The sequence below is a fragment of the Sceloporus undulatus genome, chromosome 2 (genome assembly GCF_019175285.1).
Source record: "Sceloporus undulatus isolate JIND9_A2432 ecotype Alabama chromosome 2, SceUnd_v1.1, whole genome shotgun sequence".
NCBI classification, from domain to species: Eukaryota; Metazoa; Chordata; class Lepidosauria; order Squamata; family Phrynosomatidae; genus Sceloporus; species Sceloporus undulatus.
Window position 1 is genome coordinate 21,305,092 of NC_056523.1, and position 17,707 is coordinate 21,322,798.

Below are 17,707 nucleotides of genomic sequence, written 5' to 3' on the forward strand. Positions count from 1 at the left end.
GTTTGCTCAGCATCCCAACTGCATCTGAGTTTACGTATCAGGATAATCGCATTGTGCACTAAAATCTTCACTTTGTTTTACTGCTCCCATTGCTAGCAGGAGCCATAGGGCACTGGAAGCCAACATGCTGGCTTGTCCATGCTAACCCTGTCTCTCACTAAAACCTGGCTACCATGACATGTAAATACACCCAATGTCCCACCCATAGTTACTAAAGGATAGTTAAACACATATTTTTGTAAGTCAGAGAGAGAGAGATTATGCAATGGCAAACCTCATAACAACTCTTGCCAAGAAAACCGCATGATAGGATATCTTTAGGGTTGCCATAAATCAGAAACTATTTGAAGGCACACAACAAGAACAATGTATAGCCACCACAGCTAATAGTCACTGATAAACTCATCCTCCACAAATCTGATCCTCTTTTAAAGCCATCCAAGTTGCCCATCATCACTACATCTTGTGACAATGATTTCCATAATCTGTTCTGAATCTCCCATCAACCTTTTACTTCAGTGATGATCCTAGATTCTAGTTACATGAGAAATAGGGGTGGGGAAGAGTTTCTCCACATCCACTTTGTGCGTACATCTACACTGTAGAAACAACACAGTTTGACACCATTTTAAGTTCTGCAGTTCAATCCTGTGGAATCCTGGTATTCCCAACCAAGGGGGATTGCCCCAAAATCCATTCATCAAGGGGAACCAGGAACCAATATAGGAGCCATTCTTTTGAAGCCATGGCAATCCTAGTCTTGGGATTTAGTTTTACGAGGTCTTTGGCCAGGTGCTGGTGCCTTGTAAAACTACAGATTCTGGAATTCTGTAAGATAGAGCCATGACAAATAAACAGTTGTCAGTAAGTTAGATGAAAGAACAGAGGGCATGCTTATCAAATTTGCAGATGGCACCAAATTAGGATGAGTAGCTAATACCCCAAAGGAGAGGATCAAAATTCAAAATGACCTGAATAGATTAGAAAACTGGGCCAAAGCTAACAAAATGAAATTCAACAGAGAAATGTAAGGTATTGCATTTAGACAGAAAAAATGAAATGCACAGATATAGGATGGGGGACTTAACAAGATGACATTGAAAGGGATCTAAGAGTCCTAGTATACCACAAGTTGAACATGATGCAGCAGCTAAAAAGGCTAATGTGATTCTAGGCTGCATCAACAGAAGTATAGTGTCTAGAGGGAAGTAACAGTGCCATTCTGTTCTGCTTTGGTTATGCCTCAACTGGAATACTGTGTACAGTTCTGGGCACCACAATTTAAAAAGGACATTGAGAAACTGAAGCGTGTCCAGAGGAGGGCAAACAAAATGGTGAAGGGTCTGGAAACCATGCCTTATGGGGAGAGACTTAGGGAGCTGGGTATGTTTAGCCTGGAGAATAGATGGTTAACAGGGGACATGATAGCCCTGTTTAAGTATTTGAAGGGGTGTCCTATTGAGGATGGAGCAAACCTGTTTTCTGCTGCTCCAGAGAATAGGACCCCAAACAATGGATGCAAGCTGCAAGAAAAGAGATTCCACCCTTCCTGACACTAAGAGCTGTTCAACAGTGGAGTCTCCTTCTTTGGAGGTCTTTAAGCAGAGGCTGGATGGCCATCTGTCGGGGGTGCTTTGATTGTGAGTTCCTGCATGGAAGGGGTTGGACTGGATGGCCCTTTTGGCCTCTTCCAACTCTAGGATTCCATGATTCTATGAAAGTGGTGTCAAACTGCATTATTTCTGCAGTGTATACACCCTGTATCTCACAGTGATTCTTTGGATTTGAACAACATGGAAAAGATATCATTTTTGGGTTTAGGTAGCAGCCAAGAGGTAACCCACAGCAGTCTTGTGAAACACAACTGATTTGTGCTCTATGAGACACTAACGTTTCAGTCTGTTGAAAACAAAATCTGTTCCATTTTACTAACTGAGATTATATTTGGTAATGTCAAAACTGTTTCTGCTGTTGTTTGGAACTCCTCAATGAGGCTGACACATTGTGAAAATTCTCTAGTTTTTTGGAAGAATGGAAACTGGTATTTCCTCCCTCTCCATGAGAACTGCAATTTTGACAATATTTGCTAATAAACTAATGGTGAACCCATATGTTTGTATTTCCTTTGTTTCTTGCTTTTGTCTAATAATGTGTGGATCTGTCTCATTTGGGGGAGTGGCAATCAGCCCTCCTCAATCATTGGGAACTACAAGGCACATATGGAAGTTGCCTTTCACTAGGTGCGGCCTTTGTTGTTGAGTTTAGGAAAGGCATCTTTTGGGTAGGACTCTCCCAACTCTCAGACTTTCCTTCCACCAAGCATGACTGGTGAGTCCAACCTACAGCCTGCAGAAGTTACTTTTTTGGACTACAATTCCAAGAATTCCAGCAGACTCCCAGCCACTGACCATTCTAGTAAAGGAATCGGAAAGCAGTAATTTAGACCCATCAATTTTCCACGACTTCCCATGATCTGGTCCATCTTTTGGTCCATCCACTGCAGTGATGTCCGCTCTGTTTGGCGATAGTTCTTCCATGTTTGAGGCTTGGCTTATACCAGCATCTGCTTCACTGATCCATTCACTGGGGAAAACAAAAACATGGGATTAAAGCTGCTGCCTGAAGCCTTGGAGAGCCACTGTTACTCAGAGCAGACAATACTGGACATATTGTATTGCAAAAGAAGAGTTCCTGTTGAGATACAAATGGATTTTAAATTTCCTGGACTTTGAAAATATCCCTATTGCCGCATGGCCAGGAGCAGGATCCTGTCTGCCAAAGATATCCTCCCCATTTTAACCTCTTTATTAAGGACTGAAACAACATGCAGGCATCTGACTAACATCTTCAATTATTTTTCCCCTCCTGTTTGGTTTGTGAAGAAGCCCATGGAGCTTCGAAAGCTTGCAAACATGTATATTGTGCATTTCGGTTGGCCAATAAAGATATCACTGATGGATGGTTTTTAATACTGTACTAGGTGGAACTACAGTATGACTCAGTGTTGAAATCAGCCTTAACTAGTGGCAGAGAACATGCCTTCTGCATCCAACAGCTCTGTTGGTTGCCAATCTGTTTACAGGCACAATTCAAAGTGCTGGTTTTGACCTATAAAATCCTATATGGCTTGGGTCCAGGTTATTTGAAGGACCATGAGCCCAAACAGACAGGCCAAACTAAAGCTGCTTTGGGTCACTTTGGAGGTATGCTGTTTAAATGATGCCTGCATCCTAAGAGGCTGGAAGCTGCGCCAAAGCCATGCTCCAGCCCTAAGGACTGGAGTGCAGCTTTGGTGCAGCTTCTGGCCTCATAAGATGAGTGTGTCATTTAAACAGCATACCTCCAAAGTGACCTAAAGCAGCTTTATTTTGGCCTGTCTGTTTGGGCCCCATATCTCCCTTTACAAGCCATTAGAGCACTGAGATCATCAGGAGAGGCCCTTCTTCCTGCCCCACTACCACCATCTCATTTGGTGGAAACAAGAGAAAGGGCCTTCTTGGTGGCTGCTCCCAGGCTCTGCAGCTCCCTCCCTGGAGAGGCCAGGATGGCTCCATCCCTGCTCTTCTTCCTGCAGCAGGCCTTTATAAACTGTTGAGGTTGGTCTCTTTGTGCCACGTGGTGCTGGGGTTGAAGTTTTTTAAGGGTCTGTACATAGTTTTTGCAGAGCCAGTGTGGCATAAGGGTTTGCGCTACGACTCTGGAGAATCCCGGCTCGGCCACGAAACCCACTGGGTGCACACTCTCACAGCCTCAAGGGAAGCCAATGGCAAACCCTCCTCTGAACAAACCTTGAAAGTAAAAACCCTATGATATCTTTGGGTCACCATGAGTCAGAAATGACTGGAAGATCCCAACAACAAACAATATACTTTTCTTTCTTTTAATTTGTATTGCTTGAATGCATTTTAGTATTTTCATTGCTTTAATATATGATTGTTTAATTGTACATTTTATACTTTTATATAACTTTAGTAGGGTTTTTTAACTGTATTGGTTAAAATGTTGTGGGCCCCTTGAGTCTCATTACTGCGAGAAAGGCAGGATATAAATGATGATGATGATGATGATTGCTTTAACACGTTTTTATTATTCCTTTAATGTATTTTAGTATTTTCACTGTTTTAATATACAGTATGATCGTTTAATTGTATATTTTATACTTTTACATAACTTTTGTTGGGTTCTTAACCTCTATTGTTTAAAATGTTGTTATCCCTCGGGAGTCCCATTACAGCAAGAAAGATGGGATATACATGATGATGATCATGATTCCTGTAATGCATTTTAGAATTTTCATTGTATTAATATATTGTTTAATTGTATATTTATACTTTTATATAACTTTTGTAGGGTTTTTAAACTGTATTGTTTAGCCCTCTTGAGTCCCATTACTGCAAAAAAGACAGGATATTATTAGTAGTAGTATTTTAATGCTTATTAATATTAATATTATTTTAATGCTTATTATTATTATTTAATGCTTATTATTACTATTATTCAATGCTTATTATTAGTGCTTCTTCTTCTTCTTCTTCTTCTTCTTCTTATTATTATTATTATTATTATAGAACCTGGCTTGGCTCGGTCTTGCCACCAGAGGGCGCTCTAAGTATTGCTGGGCGAAATCAACCCTGTCCTCCTCGCCGTCTCGCCTGCGAAGGTTCTACTTCCCTCAGCGTCCCCTCAGCCCCTCGCAATCGACGCCCGAGCTGATCCGACGCTGACTCCTCCCCCAAATCAGAGGAGGCGTGGCTAATCAATCGTCGGCTGCTGGTGCTCGCCGGATACGTGCTGGTTTTGTGGGCAGTCACGTGGGCACACACTGTCTCCGACCGGAGTGAGAACTGCCAGGGTGAGGTCCGCTGGAGGCTGCTTTTATCGCTCCTGCTGCTTCTCCAGTCCCCCGGGAAGAGCGGCCTGGGCGCTGGCGTTTCCAAAGGCTGAGTAACGTCTGGGGGGACACAAAAGGGAAAGGAATTAAGGTTTTCGTTACAGAGCGGGGGGAAAAGGAACGGAATTAACTCAAGCTCCCCGTTAGAGAGGAACAAAGGGAAAGGAATCGAGTTAAACTCCCTGTTATAGAAGGAAAAAAGGATCGGAATTGATTCAGATTCCCTGTTAGGGAAAAAGAAAAGAGATTAAGTCACATTCCCTGTTAGAGAGAGAAAGAAGGAAAGGAATAGGATGTAACGAGGAACTAAGTCAAGCTCCCTCTTGGCCACTGAATTGCTGGTTGGGCTGAGAATATCCCCCTCAAAGAAGATTGTGGAGAACATGGGTTTAGTTTGGTTTGCGAATCCCGCCAGTGTCAGATCCGACTAAGAGCTGGGCTGGAAGGGGGCCTGGTCATCTTTTAGGGGTGGAGGGGCCCCTTTGGACTTTGCCAGCAACAGCAAGAAAAATCCGTTTGCCTCTTGAGAGGGGCTTGTGGCAGCTCTTTTTACTTTCTTCCTTTGTGCTCTTGATTTATTGACTCCACTTGGACCAGCCAGATCCCCTCCCCCAGCCTCCGCAAGACGAGGGGAGGATGTCCCTGCAGTACGTCAAGAGCCAGAAAGGCCGAGACCAGCTCCTCTACAAAGGATACCTCCATCGGAAAGAGCGGGCGAGTGGGGGCAAGGTTTTATGGAAGTGTGCCGACCACCAGAAGCTCCCTTGCACAGGGAGGGTCCATACGCGCGGAGGCCAGGTGGTCAAGTACTTCCCGCATCGCCATCCTCCCGATGAGACGGCGGGGAAAACAAAAAGGAGGGCCTGTGGCCCCAAAGAAACGGCCGCCAGCCAAGAATCGGTAGCAGTTACTCCGAACTGCGAGACATCACTAGGAGCCCTGGCTAAGAAGAAGCCCTGTACCCAGAACAATCCCAAACAGACAATCCAGCGCTTGAGAGCGTGTCTGAACGCCCTCCGGCAAAGTACGTCTGATCTACGGACTCCCACCCCTGCAAAAGAGCCACCTTCAACCCTTCCTCAGCCATCTCCTGGTTGGACTGAGAGTCCCAGGGAGGGAACTGTGGAGGAGATTTGCAAAGCCACCCCTGTTCCCCATGAGGAGACAAGCACATGCCATTCATCTTTGTCTTGGGCCCATCAGGAAGCCGGCCGGCTGAGGTTCCGCACAAGCCCTGTCCCACCTGGAAAAGCTCCCCAGGAGGTCCTCTCCAGGCTGAGCGAGGCAGCTCAGCAATGGCTGTGTCCCCAAGAGCACAGCAAGGAGCAGATTGTGGACATGGTCATCCTGGAACAGTTCCTGGATATGCTCCCGGTGGACATGCGGACGTGGGTGAGAGCCCAGGAGCCAGGCAGCAGCAAGGAGGCAGCTCAGCTGGCTGAGGGCTATTTCAAGGAGCGCCCAACAGACCACACTGTTCAGGTGCTGGGCATTAAATATGCTAAGGGGGCAATGAGCAGAGCTCTTTTTAAAATGCAGAAATTGTGATGTACCATCAGCTCTCCACATTTGCGGCTTTGACTTTTGTGGATTTGATTATTTCCACACTTGATTAATATTTATTTATATATGGAATTTGTATCCTGATTTTCTCCCCAAATGGGATTCAGGCTGTGTTCTCTCTAGGAATCTCTAGGTCCTCCAGTATGATTCTGTCAGAAACTGACCATAGAGTCATGCTGGAGGACCTAGAGATTCCTAGAGAAAACATTTCTCTAGGCTTTTTGTGGGTTTTTCGGGCTATGTGGCCGTGTTCTGGAAGAGTGTGACATTTTGCAAGCATCTGTGGCTGGCATCTTCAGAGAATGCTGACATGCTCACTTCCATGCCAACATTCTCTGAAGATGCCAGCCACAGATGCTGGTGAAATGTGCAGAATAAACTCTTCCAGAACATGGCCACATGGCCTGAAAACCCCACAAAAATCTATGGATGCCAGCCATGAAAGCCTTCGATTTCACGTTTCTCTAGGCATTTGTAGGTCCTCCAGTGTAATTCTGTAGTCACTTTCTACCTGATAATTACCATAAAGTTGTGCTAGAAAATAGTGGTTTTTTATTTGTGAATTTCCTACTTCCCTAGGTAGCTCCTGTGAATGTGGAGGGCCCACTGTACTTGTTGATTCTAAAGTTAGACTGGGAAATACAGTATTGGTTGGTATTGTCCATGAGTGCTTATGAACCAGAAATCAGCAGTGCAGACAGCCCTGCTGTAAGGAAAAATTAATTATGTCTTCCTGGCTAGAAATGGTTGTCTGTTGTGATTTTTTTGCCTGGGATTGTGAGAAAAGTAGTACTAGCAGTGGTGACTGGTTGTTCCCATGACAGTGAGGCATAAAGTTTGGACTAAAACCCAGAGCAGATCCACCATGACACTGACATGGAAACCACCAGCCACTCCTGAATCTTACAGATTCATGGGTCTGGGTCGAACAGAAAACTTTATCTGGATTCAATTGCATATACTTTGCACACACATGTAAAGTACACTCCTGTCTGACAGGGGTAGTTGTTTTTCCTGGCATATTTTCTGTGCTTTCCTCTTTTAAAGCTCTGCAAAGTGCAGGCCAAGCTGCCTCTAGTAGGCAGACATTTTGAGGGAAGTACTTCCAGGCGTGCCATGGATTTTCAACAGAAGAAAATGTTTCCTGCCTTTCCTTTCTTTTCTTTTTCTGTTGGTCTCATCTCCCCTTGCTCTTGGTATCTGACTGGCTGCTGAACCAGGAGGTCCAAGCACAGATAGCAAATTCATATTCACAATCTGATTGCATGTCCAGTCTGAATGCTGATTCCTGACTGATATATGTCTTTTATCAAACAAGTGCTTTGGAATTTATTCTTAATCCTCAGCTCTTCAGTAAGTGTGAAGCCTGATACTGATCATTCCTTTCCTTGGTGTTCATAGAGTAAACAGAGAAATGGGTGGTGGGAACCAGGAGTTGCAAAGGGTAATAATATGGAATAGGATAGAAACAAATGATAAGAAATTGTCTTGAGACTCATATGAACATTATAGCTAAGCAAAATGAGGTAGAAACAACTCTAGATGCTATGGTGTCTAGCTACAATAAGGACTTGTTTGAGACCATGTGGGAAGTCTCTGGTGGAGCTGGGGATAGCTCAGTAATTCTGCCTCCAAGCATTTGCAAAATATTAATCCAATATTCCTCTGCTTGTTTTAGGACCAAATAACCTTTGATGATGTATCTGTGGGCTTCACTGCAGATGAATGGGATCTGTTGAGCCACAGAGAAAAAACCCTTTACTGGAATGTCATGCATCAGAATTATGACAATGTGGCCTGCCTAGGTAAGGACTCTGAAGAAAATCCAAGTGATGGACTATTAGGTTTTTAAAAATAACATGTATATAGCTTTTGAGTAGCTATGATGTAATACAGGGATGGACATTGTTCAGGTTCTCAGGGTCTTCTTCATTTTATACTGAAACTCAAATACCTACCACCAAAGCCCCAAGTTCAAAATAGTAACACAGGAAGAATAGGGGTAAACCAATAAGAAAGTAGTAAGATGGTTCACATTAGGGTTGCCATTAGTCAAAAATGACTTGAGGGGCATACAATACACACACATGACTTTGAGCATATATTCAGCCCAGGAATTTGGAATAGGTACCACAACAAAGGCTACAAGTCATCTACCCCATCCTCCCTCAGTTTCTCAATCTCTCTCTCTCTCTCACACACACACACACACACACACACACACAAAACTCTCAGATTTCCTTTACTTATTCTTTTCCAACAACCTAATTTGGAGAGGGATTTTTATTTTTGTTATTACTATTGGTGTTCTGTAATTCAACTCCAATTATGGGAACCCCATCATGGGTTTTTTGTTGGTAAGGATTTTTCAGAAGGTGTTTGTCATTGCTTTCTTCATAGGCCTAGAGAGTGTGGTTTCATTTACCCAAGGTCACTCGGTAGCTTTCCGTGGCTGAGCAGAGATTCGCAACCTGGTCTGCTGGAGTTGTATACCAACACTGAGACCACTACAGCACACTGGCTCTTTTGCTGTCATTGTCACCCTCTTTATTATTGGCCCACCTTTTTTCCCCATAACTAGGACCCAAGGAAACTTAAGGAGCGGGTGGCATTCCTATCTCCCCATATGTCATTTATTTCTGTTTACAGGTACTGTACAGCCTCCATATCTATGGATTTTGTATCCACAGATTCACCCATCTGCAGCTTGAAAAATATTTCCCCAAAAAACAATATCAAAAAGAAAAGCTAGATTTTGCCATTTTATATAAGGGACGCTATTTTACTATGCAGTTGTATATAATTGGACTTCAGCATCCATGGATTTTAGTATCCATGGGGCGTCCTGGAACAAAACCCCAGTGGATACCAAAGGCCCACTACAGTGTCCTAACCACTTTATGAATAATATTACTTTAATAATATTTAATTTTCTGATAACTTCGGAATAGCAGCAGAGGTTCTGCTGTAGACATATTTTTAATGACTTGTTTCATTTCTTTGCTTCAGCAGGAAGTGGGCCAGATGGCAAAAGTGAAGAGATGGACTCTTGGCAGCAAATGGCTGAACCTGTAGTGGAGATGTCAGAAAAACATGGGGCGCTTTCGCCGAATCCCAAACAGGACTTAATCAGGGAGAACTGTATGGAAAACCAACAGAAAAACAGCTCAGGAAAAGAGGGACAGTTTGTTTATTTTAGAGAGGCTTTGAGGAAACTAGTTAGAGGCAAAGTTCATCCAGATACTGAACTGAGACAGGAGTCCTGGTGCCTCTATACTGACTGTGAGAAACAGAGTGAATCCACAGTGTTTCTTGATACTCAGAAAGGTCCCATTGAGGAAGATCCTGAACTGATACTACCTGGAGAATTACATGAACTATCAGAACAGAAGAATCTCCAGAATCTTGAGCACAACTCAGTCAGAGAGGGCCAAAACAGTACGGAGAGGCAGAACTCAAACCACTTGGAAATGAAAGAAGACAAATCTGTTGTTTTAAAAAAATGGTTATGGGACCCATTTCTTCAAGATGTGAGACCAGGCGATGAGGTTCTGCACATAGTTATTGATGATGCACAACAAAATAAATCATTAAATCATGTCAGTAATGAGAAAATCCATAATGGGGGACAAGCTGACTGTGCGGTTCTGCCTGAGGATTCATTGGAAATGTCAGAGGAGATTTCCCAGAATCCTGAGCAAGACTTGCTGCCTGATCCTGTACACATTAGCTCAAAATATAGTCCCACTGAATTGAATGAAATTGCAGGTTTAACCACTGAGAACCAGAAGAAAAATAGTGTGAAGAGCCATCAGGCCAGCAGTTCAGGAAGGGAAAAACATCAGGAGAAACCCATTCTTTTTGGAAATACCTCAGAGGAACATGCAAAAGAGATGTTCCACCCCTTTGGTCAACTAAGTCCAGAGATCCAGCGTACATGCATTGATTGTGGAGATCAAGAGGAAATCTCAGAGCACGTTGATAATCAGAAAACCAGCTGTGGGAAAGATCTGAATACATATCTGAAGTGTGAAAAGCTATTGTCACAGAATTTAGAAGAGCTCAGCTGGTCTGAATCTGGGGGAAACTCCAGTGGCCTCTCCATTTCTACAAAATGCAAAAAAAATGGGGGAAAGGAGAAATATTTTAATAGGAGAAGCACATGTGTCAAATCTCTCCTTGGAGCACATGAGAGAATTCATGCAAGACGGAAATCTCAGAAACTTTTGAATTGGGAAAACCAGAGCTGTTACAGACCATGTAGTTGCAGGCTTCCTGAAGGAGAAAAAGGCCTAATGGAAACCTCACAGTACTATTCCTTAAAACCCTACATCCAAACTTGTGAAGCATTGCATCTGCCAATAGAGACAGTCAAAATATCCTCGGAAGTTAACTGTTCCGTGCCAGACCCCAAAGGACTGGCATGTCAACAGAGATCTTCTTCCCCGCCACTTCTAAACAAAGTGGACACTGAGCCTTCTCTGGCCCAGCTGATTGGTGTACTGCAGCAAGTGGCTGCAGACACTGCAGAAATTAAGTCTGCAGTCTCCAACTTGCACACTACAATAACTGGCATCCAGAATGCCCTGGGAAGCCTCTCTGGGTGCACTGATGAAGCTGAACATCGGATTTCCAATTTAGAAGATACCTCCCGAAACACCAAGGCCCAGCTTGTACAGCACTGTAATGATATTAAAGCGATTGAGGCCAAATTAGGTGGGAAATTTGCTCAAACCAATGTTATAGCAGGACTGTGGTCATCACTGAAGATCACTAGAGGGGCCAGTCCCCTGAATCTGTCTCCTAACTCATGAGAAAGAAGCTCTCCAACTGGTTCAGAGAGAAGTCTAAGGCTGCTCCTTTGAGGAGGGGGGGTTAAATAGGTCTAGACCCATGCTACTCCAAGTGGTATTCCATGGACCAGTGCTGGCCCCTGAGCCATTGGCTGCCACTCCCTGGGAATTTTTCAGGAAAGAGAGAAATGGTTGTAGCCCATCGGCACAAATAGGGCACCAGCCCCAACATATTAGGCAAATATACCTTGAGATGATCTATGTCAGTTCCAAGACATAGCTGTGTTAGTTTGGAATATCATTGAGCAGAGGGATCTTGTGGCACTTTTGAGACTGAGTGAAAGAAGTTGTGGCATAAGCTTTCATAGACTTAGTCAAAGATGTAAACCCATTCTATGAAAGTCTGTGCTACACATTCTTTTGCTCAGTCTCAAAAGTGCTACAAGATCCCTTTGCATACTAAATTCAGTTGTTAGTATTAAATACAGTAGACCCATGGAAATGATGGAAACCGATAGAAATGATGGGAACCCACGGAAATGATGGGAGCAAGGCAAAGCGCTAATGTATGTTTCATTGATTCAAGGGATCTGTTGTAGTTCGGAGTAGCAGTCGATTTAGGCCAATGAATCCACCGCCTTTGAAATCAGCACTCCTGGGGTGCATCTGCACCTTAGAAATAATCAGTTTGACACTGCGTTAAGTGCTGTAGCTCCATCCTATGGTATCCTGGGATCTGTAGTTTTACAAAGTCTTTCTGCCGAAGTGTGTTTGTACCTCACAAAACTACAAGCCCCACAAGCCTATAGGATGGGAGCTGTGGCAGTTAAAGTGTTGCCAAACTGCATCATTTCTAGAATGTAGATGCACCTCTGTTTGCCCTCTTGGAAAATCTTCGCAAGCTTTCAGACCTTGACTGGTGATCATTAACCTTGACTGGTGATCATTAACAAGAAAACATTCTTCTATCCAGTGGCAGCTGTTGGCCTCTCTATCAGTGGGGTAGTGAGTCTGTTCCAATGTTTCCTCTGGAATTTCAAGGGGCTATTTGACCTGCAAAATCTCTTTTAGTTGTAGGATTCAGCACCATAGGTATATCTTTTAACGTTTGGACTGAAACACAGAACAGTTTCTCCATCCCACTGATTGAGTACAGCCCATGACTTATTGTGTCTGTGTAGATGACCACCAGGATGGTACAGAGACCAAGTGAAGTGCCAGTTTGATTGCTCCCTTCAGTAGCACACTAGAATTGCAAGAGTATCAACTACCTTTCTCTTCTCCAGGCTAAACATACCCAGCGCCCTATGCCTTTCCTCATAGGGCATAGTTTCTAGACCCTTTTGGTTGCCCTCCTTTGGACATGCTCCAGCCCATCAATATCTTTTTTTAATTGGCTGCATTAGCAGTTTAAACTGTTGTACATCCAATTTACATGGCAGAGGATTGGACTGGATGGCCCTTGTGGGTCTCTTCCAATTCTATGATACACCATTTTAAGTCACTTTTTCCCTCATTGCATAGAATTCTCTACCGAGCTTGTGCCATGACCCAAATCCCCCCAATCCCACCTTTTATTTGTAGTGATGGGGAAACCAACACAGATATTTCATGACTGGTGGAAAGTAGGAGAAATCAGGGAAGCATCTGACTATGTTCCTTAACTCAGTTGTTCCCAAACTAGGGTCTTTCAAGTATTTTGGACTTCAGCTCCCAGAAGCCCCAGCCAGCTTGGCCAGTTGTCAGGAATTCTGACAGCTGAAGGCAAAAACATCTGGAAGACTGAAGTTTGGGAACGACTGCATCTAGCCAGATGCAGAACAGTAACATTGTCTGCTGAGACCAGTGGTCCATTCACACTCCAGAATTATGGTTTTATAGTTCCTGGGATTGGCAGTTAACTGTCATGGTTCCACTTTATGGAATCCTGGGATTGGCAGTTAACTGTTATGCTTCTGTTTTATGGAATCCTGGGATTGGTAGTTAATGCTCATGCTTCCTTCTTGTGGAATACTGGGAGTGGCATTTAACTGTCACGGTGTCATCTTGTGGAATCCTGGGATTGGCAGTTAACTCTCAAGGTTCCATCTTGTGGAAATCTGGTATTGGCACTTACCTGTCACAATTCCATCTGTGGAAACCTGGGATTGGTAGTTAACTGTCATGCTTCCATCTTGTGGAATCCTGGGGTTGTTTGTTAACTGTCATGCTTCCATTTTATGGAATCCTGGGATTAACAATTAACTGTCATGGTTCCATCTTGTGGAATCCTGGGATTGGTAGTTAATGCTCATGCTTCCTTCTTGTGGTATAATGGAGTGGCATTTAACTGTCATGGTTCCATCTTGTGGAATCCTGGGATTGGCAGTTAACTCTCAAGGTTCCATCTTGTGGAATTCTAGCATTGGCATTTACCTGTCACGGTTCCATCTGTGGAATCCTGGGATTGGCAGTTAACTGTCATGCTTCCATTTTATGGAATCCTGGGAATGCTCATGCTTCCTTCTTGTGGAATACTGGGAGTGGCATTTAACTGTCACAGTTCCATCTATGGAATCCTGCGATTGGCAGTTAACTGTCATGCTTCCATCTTGTGGAATCCTGGGATTGTTTGTTAACTGTCATGCTTCCATTTTATGGAATCCTGGGATTAACAATTAACTGTCATGGTTCCATCTTGTGGAATCCTGGGATTGGCAGTTAACTGTCATGCTTCCATTTTATGGAAACCTGGGATTGGCAGTTTGGGAAGCAGCATTTAAATTTTTCAGCCATAAGGCTCTACTGCCACACCAAACTAGAAATCCTCAGATTCCATAGAATGGAGGCATAGCAGTTAAAGGTGGATCATAGTGCTCTAAGTCAGTAATATGAATGTGTCCCAGACATAGCCAGATGTTTTTCTGATGTCCCCTGTTCTCCACTGGTCACTAAATGGCTGTTGGGAGGGGAGGCAGGGCTCCTTCAGCTAAACTGTTAGGTTTGGTACCAGTTCTGCATATGAAACATTTTTCTCAGTCACAATGTCAGTTTACATTAGACATGGCACTCATGTGCTCCTCCAGATATTATTGGACTGCAATTCCAATTAGCACCTAACTAGCATAGCCAATGGTGAGGCATTCTGGGAGCTGCAGTCAACACTGTCTGAAGGCCTATATGATTTTTATCCTTGATTTATGTATGTTTTGGCTGTGCGGTCCCAGACTTTTTTTATTATTATTCCAGCCCACTTTTCGTAATTAGGATTGCCACAGAAGGATTCTGTTTTTTTATTGTTTTTAATTTGTCTCCTGTAGTCATCTCTTCTATGTTTTAATGGGCCCTGCTTTATTTGATGTTATTGTTTGGTACCGTGAATCCCAAAATGCAACAGCAAACTAGGTTTAATAAGCTTAAAGAAGTCTACCCATCCTTTTTTGGCATTGACCCAAGTAACTTTTACTACTATTTCTTTCCTGGTTCTGTGTTGTTAGGTATCAATAAACCATTTAATGCATTTCAGTTCCAGTCTTGAGTATGTGAATGTTAAGTCTGTCATGCTTTAGCCACTGGGTTTTGTAAATGTGCAAACTGAACAAATATCCACAAGGAAATAATAGTGGGAATACAAAAACATTTTTCTGGCCTTGTATTTTTATATTCTGGCTACAGTCTTCGAAGAAATTTTGCTTGGCATGGAAGAATTCTGTCTAGTTGGAAACTCTGCAATAAGGCCTGAACTCAGCTCTCCATTTGAATGCCATACAGGAGAAGAACATTGAATGCCATACAGAAGAACATTAAGCAAACACTAAGCAACCAACACTCAAGTTTCTTTATTCATCTGGGTCTGCATAGCCTTTCCAGACTGAAAACTGAAGAGTGCTGTTTTGACCTTTAATGGTTCTGTAGATGAGAGAATTTTAGTAGGTGTTGTCCTGTGACCAGGTATCAAGTAGCACCTGATGAAACTCCCTCTTAGAATCGTAGAGTTGGAAGAGACTACAAGGGCCATCCAGTCCAACTCCCTGCCATGCAAGAACTCATGGCCATCCAGCCTCTGTTTAAAGGCCTCCAAGAAGGAGAGCACCATTCTCTTAGGCGGCATATTTCTCTGTCAAACAGCTCTTACTGACAAGTTCCTCCTACTGTTGAGGTGGGTTCTCTTTTCCTGTAGCTTGCATCCATTGCTCCACATCATAGTCTGGAGCAGTGGAAAACAAGCTTGCTCCATCCTCAATATGGCATCCCTTCAAATATTTAAACGGCCATATTATCATCTCTTAGCCATCTCTTCTCCAGGCTAAACATACCCAGCTCCCAAAGTCACTCCTCATAGGGCATGGTTTCAAGATCTTTCACCATTTTGATCGCCCTCTGGACATGATCCAGCTTTTCAATATCCTTCTTGAATTTTGGTGCCCAGAACTGGACATTATTCCAGATGAAAGCAGAAGAGAGTGACAGTATTACTTCCCTCAATCTAGACACTACACTCCTATTGATGCAGCCCAGGATCATATTGGCTTTTTTAGCTGCCGCATCACGCTGTTGACTCACATTCAGCCTGTGCTCTACTAAGACTTTCACGTGTGCTGTTGTCATGCCAGCTGTCACCAATACTATGTGCAGTTTATTTATTTTTTCTTTCTAAATATAGTAGTGTACCTTGCATTTCTCCCTGCTGAAATTCATTTTGTTAGTTCTGGCCTAGCTCTCTAATGTATTAAAAGTCATTTTGAATTCTGATCCTGTCTTCTGGGGTATTGGCTATCCCTCCTAATTTGGTGTCATCTGCAAATTTGATAAACATGCCCTGTTCCTTCATCCAAGTCATTGATAAAGATGTTGAATAGCACTGGACCCAGACCAGAACCCTTTGAGACCCCACTGGTCACTTCTCCAGGATGAAGGGGAGCCATTGCTGAGCACCCCCTTTGGGTTTGGCCAGTCAACCCACTACAGAGCCACCTAACATTTGCAGTATTGTGAAGTCAAAGGCTTTCATGGCCGGCATCTGTACAGTAGTTTTTTGTGGGTTTTTCGGGCTCTGTGTTTATTCCTGATGTTTCGCCAGTACTTGCAGTATTATCAGTTATGGTATCCTGAAGAAGCTGCTGAAATTCAGTGTGGATCTGACTGGCTTTATGGCATTTGCACTCTTATGGCAAAATATGTTTTCAGGAGATGGGCCTTCAAGATTTCTGCTTACTTCCATGGCATCTTTCATGGAGGGTGCAGTTGCTCCACATGCTTCTCTCTGGCTCCTCTATACTTCTTAATGTCTACACACAAAAACTAAATTTGGGTCAATTGTGAGGAGCAGGCGGAAGCTGGTGACTCCCATGTCTGCTAGGCAGTGAATCTCCTGCTTTTTTCTTCATTTTATACAAGGTATTTAACCTGAGTTGAGCATGGGGTTTAGCACCTTGGAGATCTCCTTTACAGTTTGGACTATAATATGGTGCAGAACTACTGCCCCATAGATGTGGAAGCCACCAGCCCAGCCACCATTGGATGGAATAGCGTACATTGTTATCAATATCTGAGTGGCCAGCAGCTCTCGTGTTTCACTTTCTCTTTGGAACCAGCTGAACTTGTAGGAGTGTTAAAACAGTTCTTGGCAGAACTGAGAAAAGTTACTCTTGGATGACACACTCCAGGATCCCCCAGCCTTCATGGCTGCTGGACATTTTCATCACAAACAACAGTTTTTATAGAATCCTAGAGTTGGAAGAGACAATCAAAGCCGCACTGACAGATGGCCTTCCAGTCTCTGTTTAAAAACCTCCAAAGAAAGAGATTCCACGACACTGAGGGAGTGTATTCCACTATCGAACAGCTCTTGCTGTCAGGAAGTTCCTCCTAATGTTGAGGTGGAATCTCTTTTCCTGGAGCTTGCATCCATTGTTCTCAGTTTCTATCCTCAATATGACATCCCTTCAAATATTTAAACAGGGCTGTCATATTATCTCTTAACCATCTCTTCTCCAGGCCAAATATACCCAGCTTCCTAAGTCTCTCATAGTTTCCAGGCCTTTCACTATTTTGGTGGCACTCCTCTAGACACTCCATCTTGTCAACAACCTTTTTGAATTGTAGGTGTCCAGGACTGGATGCAGTATTCCAGGTGAGGCCTGACCAAAGCAGAATACAGTGGCACTATTGCTTCCCTTGATCAAGGCACTATACTTCTATTGATACAGCCTAGAATTGCATTTGCCTTTTTAGCTGTCGCATCACTATCTTGACTCATGTTCAACTTGTGGTCTACTAAGACTCCTAGATACCTTTTGCATGTAGTCGTGTAAGCCAGGAATCCCCTATCTATATCAATGCATTTCATTTTTTTTTTCACATTCAGAGTCATATGAAGATGAACCCCAAATTCTAAAAAGTGAGGTGGAAGCTGCAATAAGAGAAATGGCAAAAAAAAAACTAATAACCAGGAACAGTGTATATTTCAATTGAACTGCTG

At 43.3% G+C, this 17,707-nt stretch overlaps 1 protein-coding gene across 2 annotated transcripts; it reads left to right on the forward strand.

Annotated features, from left to right (window-relative positions):
- Positions 1-4,814: 4,814 nt before the first annotated feature.
- LOC121923966 (zinc finger protein 496-like) lies at positions 4,815-14,751 on the forward strand. 2 transcript variants are annotated; one of them, XM_042454938.1, is made up of 3 exons: positions 4,815-6,373; positions 8,133-8,259; positions 9,464-14,751. In XM_042454938.1, the coding sequence occupies exons 1-3, from the start codon at positions 5,528-5,530 to the stop codon at positions 11,266-11,268; spliced, it is 2,778 nt and encodes a 925-aa protein (XP_042310872.1). In that variant the 5' UTR covers positions 4,815-5,527; the 3' UTR covers positions 11,269-14,751. The 2 variants fall into 2 exon arrangements, with proteins under 2 accessions (XP_042310872.1, XP_042310873.1); XM_042454939.1 differs by having other exon boundaries at positions 9,467-14,751.
- Positions 14,752-17,707: the final 2,956 nt, after the last annotated feature.

What these genes read in the sequence shown, in the direction of transcription:
- LOC121923966 (XM_042454938.1), top strand. Translation starts at nt 5,528, where the DNA reads ATGTCCCTGCAGTACGTCAAGAGCCAGAAAGGCCGAGACCAGCTCCTC. An exon ending in CAACAGACCACACTGTTCAG is followed by an intron (nt 6,374 to 8,132) that starts GTGCTGGGCATT and finishes TGCTTGTTTTAG; the next exon opens with GACCAAATAACCTTTGATGA. An exon ending in TGACAATGTGGCCTGCCTAG is followed by an intron (nt 8,260 to 9,463) that starts GTAAGGACTCTG and finishes TCTTTGCTTCAG; the next exon opens with CAGGAAGTGGGCCAGATGGC.